The sequence below is a fragment of the Danio aesculapii genome, chromosome 12 (genome assembly GCF_903798145.1).
Source record: "Danio aesculapii chromosome 12, fDanAes4.1, whole genome shotgun sequence".
Taxonomy (NCBI): domain Eukaryota; kingdom Metazoa; phylum Chordata; class Actinopteri; order Cypriniformes; family Danionidae; genus Danio; species Danio aesculapii.
The window spans coordinates 3,761,981-3,767,150 of NC_079446.1; the positions used below are offsets into that span (position 1 = coordinate 3,761,981).

Sequence of the window (5,170 nt, forward strand, 5' to 3'; positions counted from 1 at the left end):
CTACGTAATAATGCAGCCTCCCTTCTCCTTGAATGGGTTCTTGTCCTCTGGGACGCCTTTAACCAGAGGATCTTCAGCTGATAAACCCTCCACAAATGCAATGATTTCTGGAGCTGTTGCTGAAACCTGAGAAGAAGAAGAGATTGTTTTCATTGGCTGAAATGAAGCAGTCAAAATAAAGGATGGAAGATGATGATGGAGTTTCTTACCGCGGTACGAGCAGTGTTCACTTCCACCTTCAGCTGGTCCAGCTCCATCTTCAGGATTTCTTTATCTGACATGTCCCGAGCCATCCTGACTATTCAGAAAAGAAAAGGAGACATATGTGAAAATACTCTCCCTAGAAAAAGCTTCACGCACAATACTTAATGTAGGCTTTTTTTTTTTTTTTTGCTTTTTAAGTGTTTTTTACTCGCTTTAATAGCAATTTAAATGTAAACAAATGATCTATTTATTTGTTTGTTTATTTATATAAATGTAACTATAATTTCAGATTTTTTTGTTTGTTTGTTTGTTTATAATATTTAACAATCTATTTACTATTTTTGGGTTTTTTATTTAAACTGAAATAAATTTAAATGTAATTTCAGAATTTATTTATTTATTTATTTATTTATTTATTTATTTATTTATTTATTTATTTATTTATTTATTTATTTATTTATTTATTTATTAGTTAGTTTGTTTGTTTGTTTATAATATTTAACAATCTATTTACTATTTTTGGGTTTTTTATTTAAACTGAAATAAATTTAAATGTAATTTCAGAATTTATTTATTTATTTATTTATTTATTTATTTATTTATTTATTTATTTATTTATTTATTTATTTACTTGTTTGTTTGTTTGTTTATAATATTTAACAATCTATTTACTATTTTTGGGTTGTTTATTTAAACTGAAATAAATTTAAATGTAATTTCAGATTTTATTTATTTATTTATTTATTTATTTATTTATTTATTTATTTATTTGTTTGTTTGTAATATCCAACAATCTATTTTACAATTATTTTTGTTTGTTCATTTGAATTGAAATAAATTTAAATGTAATTAATTAATTAATTAATTTATTTATTTATTTATTTATTTATTTATTTGTTTGTTTGTTTGTAATATCCAACAATCTATTTTACACTTATTTTTGTTTGTTCATTTGAATTGAATTAAATTTTAATGTAATTTATTTATTTATTTATTTATTTATTTGTTTGTTTGTTTGTTTGTTTGTTTCTTTCTTTCTATATTTGTTTGTTTGTAATATCCAACAATCTATTTTACACTTATTTTTGTTTGTTCATTTGAATTGAAATAAATTTAAATGTAATTTCATATTTCATTTATTTATTTGTTTATTTATTTATGATTTCCAACAATCTACTTTACACATTTTTACATGGGTATGAAGGGTTGGTATGACTTTATGCATTTCGGCCAATTCGTTGATGTTGACTAACATTTTTTTATTTAATTTAATTTATTATTACGTTGCACTGGGTAAAAGTGTCTGTTAAGTGAATTAATGTTAAGACATACAAAACTATTACAGGTAAACTCACAAAATGACATTGGAGAATATTATATTCAGAGAATCTAAAAAATAAAGCAATTTGGTTATGAATGTAAGAAAATTGCTATAATTGTGTGTTTTTTCGTATCTTATCCTGTTAGTTTTGTAAAAGCTATATAAAAGAAGCTTATTAAATCATTATTTACATATCTAAAATTGCTTTTATGAGCAAAAATGTGCCTAAAATACTTTTATAAATGAATCACTGATTGTTTCACTTTTTTCATTTCAAACGTTCTTCGTTTTTGCAATAATCCGAGCAAACACAAAGCAAAAAATAAAGAAATAAATAAATGCTGGTTTTACCTGATGAGTTAAACTGTCAATAAATAATATATCTAGGTGTTTCTGATTTTTTCTATTCAAACTTTCTGCATATTTGATATAATCCAACCAAAAGCAAAGCAAAAATAAAATAAAAATGTTAGTTTTATCTGTCGGATCAAAATATAAAATTTAATTAAATCTCTGGTTGCTTCAGATTTTTCTATTCAAACGTTTTGCAATTTTGCCATAATCTGACCACAAATAAAGCAAAAAAAAGAGAGTTTTTTTTACCTGTTGAATTAAAACAAGAGTATATAATATGTCTGGTTGTTTCTGATTTTTCTACTCAAACTTTCTGCATATTTACAATAATCCAATCAAAAACAAAGCAAGAAAAAACCTGTTAAATTAAAAATATATAATATGTCTGGTAGTTTCCAATGTTTCTATTCAACCGTTCTGCATATCTGCAATAATCCGACCAAAAATGAAGCCAAAAACAAAAAAACAAAAATAAAAACCAGATTTTACTTGTTGAATTAAAATGTAAATAAATTATATCTCTGGTTGCTTCTGATTTTTCTATTTAAACGTTCTGCATATTTGCAATAATCCAACCAAAAACAAAAACAAAAATCAGATTTTACCTGAAATAAAACCTAAAGATAAATTATATATGGTTGTTTCTGCATATTTGCAATAATCTGACCAAAAACAAAGCAAGAAAATAAGAAAACAGTTTTTACCTGTTGAATTAAAACAAGAATATATGTCTCTGGTTGTTTATGATTTTCTTTAAAACCGTTCTGCAAACTGGCAATAATCCAACCCAAAATAAATAAATAAATAAATAAAATCAGATTTTAAATGTTGAATTAAAACATTAAGATAATTTATTTATCTGGTTGTTTCTGCATATTTGCAATAATCCAACCAAAAATGAAGCAAAAAAGAAAAAATCTGATTTTACCTGTTGAATTAAACTGTAAATAAATTATATATCTAGTTGTTTACAATTTTCCTATTCAACCATTGTGCATATTTGCAATAATCTGACTAAAAATTAAGCAAAAATAAATAAATAAATAAATAATCATATTCTACCTGTTGATTTAAAATGTAAATAAATGATATCTCTGGTTGCTTCTGTTTTTTTCTATTCAAACATTGTGCAATTTTTGCAATAACTTGATTGAAATACACAGTATTTAACTTTAAAATGAACTGTATTACGGTATGTTACTGTATTTTAAAGTTGCATTGTGGAAATTACAATAAAGATATACATATAATTCTGTAAATACATAAACAGCAAGATAAATGGTGCTGTAAATATAAATACAGTATTTTTGCTGAATGATTTACAGTAAATTACTGGTGAACTGCTGCCGGTAAGTTACTGTAGATTCTAGAGGAAACTGTTAACAATGTGTTAAAGATTTTGGTAAATGACACACTATTTAACTGTAATTTAAACTGTATTTTATCGTAGTAAATTTATGCGGTATGTTACTGTATTTTAATTTAGTTGCATTGTGTAAAATTACTGTATATTTTACAATAAAGATATACATACAATTCTGTAAATACATATACAGCAAGAAAAATGGTGCAGTAAATATAAATACAGTATTTTTGCTGTAAATGATTTACAGTAAATTACTGGCGAACAGCTGATGGTAAGTTACTGTAGATTCTAGAGGAAACTGTTCAGATTGTGTTAACGATTTTGGTAAATGACACACTATTTAACTGTAATTTAAACAGTATTTTATTGTAGTAAATTTATGCGGTATGTTACTGTATTTTAATTTAGTTGCATTGTGCAAATTACTGTATATTTTACAATAAAGATATACATACAATGCTGTAAATGCATAAACAGCAACATAAATGGTGCTGTAAATGTAAATACAGTATTTTTGCAGTAATCGATTAACTGGCGAACTGCTGCCAACAAGTTACTGTAGATTCTACAGGACATTAACAGTGTGCTGTTCTTTTTCTTTACCTGTGGATCGTCGGGCCCTGCGGCAGTCAGAGAAGTGTGTTGTGTCCTGCTAGGAGATCATGAGCAGTGTAGACCTCTCGCTCCTCCAGACACACTGAGCTCTGATCCCCAGCTTCCTCCTGTATTTCTGTACTCTGAAAATCCTCCTCCTTCTCCTCTGAGGTGTGGAGATTGAGGACTGAGCTCTGATGTCCTCAATCTCCACTGATCTCATTAGGCCAAAGAGAGAAGAGTCACCTCTAAACGTTCAAAGAGAAAATAGCCCGCATGTGAAACTGCAAACTTTGCCAGTACATTTTCTGTTACTGTACAGACTTATTTCTTTATATAATGTTTCTTGTACATTTTACATTATTTCTAACGACTAAAATGTTGATAAAAAGACGCTTTGTTAAACCGTAGAGTTGAATTTTCCACATCAAAAGTCGACAGAGATCACGATCCCATAATGCAATTCACAACCGTAAATAAACAGAAAACACTTGTGAATCCAGCCTGATCTCATGAGAAAACGTAAGTATTTTACGCTCAGTCGAGTTCAGTCGTACGAAATTGTACGATTTTAAAAAGGAGGCGTGGCACCTAACCCCACCCCTAAACCCAACCGTCATTGGGGGATGAGCAAACTGTACGAAAATGTACGAATTAGATCGTACGACTTCATACGAATTAGCCACTATATCAAAAAGTTACGAATTGCCGTGAGATTGTGTTGGTGAATCACGTAACACGGAAACTGTTTATTAACAGATATTTTTTACAGTGTATTTTCACTTTTAGCAGTGTCAAATGTCCTGTTAACTCTTGTGGATTCATAAAAAATCATCAATGGATCTTAGATACTTCAGCCAGGAGTGCATGAAAGCTGATTTGTATTTACACTTTCGGAAATAATAAAAAAAATAAAAAGTATGTTTTTTATGCAGGGGCGATTTTAGAATATTCATTTTAGGGGGGCTCAGCTCCTTATAAGGTGAAAACATTTATATATATATATATGTTTTCACCTTATTCACCTTAACATTTTTAAGTGTATTACTATTAAATTACTACTTATAAATTTAATATTAGGCTTTAAATATATATATATATATATATATATATATATATATATATATATATATATATATATATATATATATATATATATATATATATATATATATATATATATATATATATATATATTTAAAGCCTAATATTAAATTTATAAGTAGTAATTTAATAGTAATACACTTAAAAATGTTTGTTCAATATGGTAGGGTTGTATAATAGTAAGCCAAATGGGCTCAACTTTCTATATTCAACTGCATTTTTTGTTT

The 5,170-nt window shown here is 26.7% G+C and overlaps 1 protein-coding gene across 1 annotated transcript; it reads right to left on the minus strand.

Moving 5' to 3' along the window:
* gngt2b (guanine nucleotide binding protein (G protein), gamma transducing activity polypeptide 2b) lies at nt 1–3,929 on the minus strand. The gene is made up of 3 exons (XM_056470076.1): nt 3,849–3,929; nt 210–298; nt 1–126 (listed from the first exon to the last, which is right to left on the minus strand). Exons 2-3 carry the CDS (start codon nt 291–293, stop codon nt 1–3), a joined length of 210 nt encoding a protein of 69 aa, XP_056326051.1. The 5' UTR covers nt 294–298; nt 3,849–3,929.
* Between the last annotated feature and the right edge of the window lie 1,241 nt (nt 3,930–5,170).

Bases quoted from the DNA above. Each gene is read 5' to 3' on its own strand.
- gngt2b (XM_056470076.1), bottom strand. From the start codon at position 293: ATGGCTCGGGACATGTCAGATAAAGAAATCCTGAAGATGGAGCTGGAC. The intron at 127-209 runs GTAAGAAACTCC...TCTTCTTCTCAG, and splicing joins TGAACACTGCTCGTACCGCG to GTTTCAGCAACAGCTCCAGA.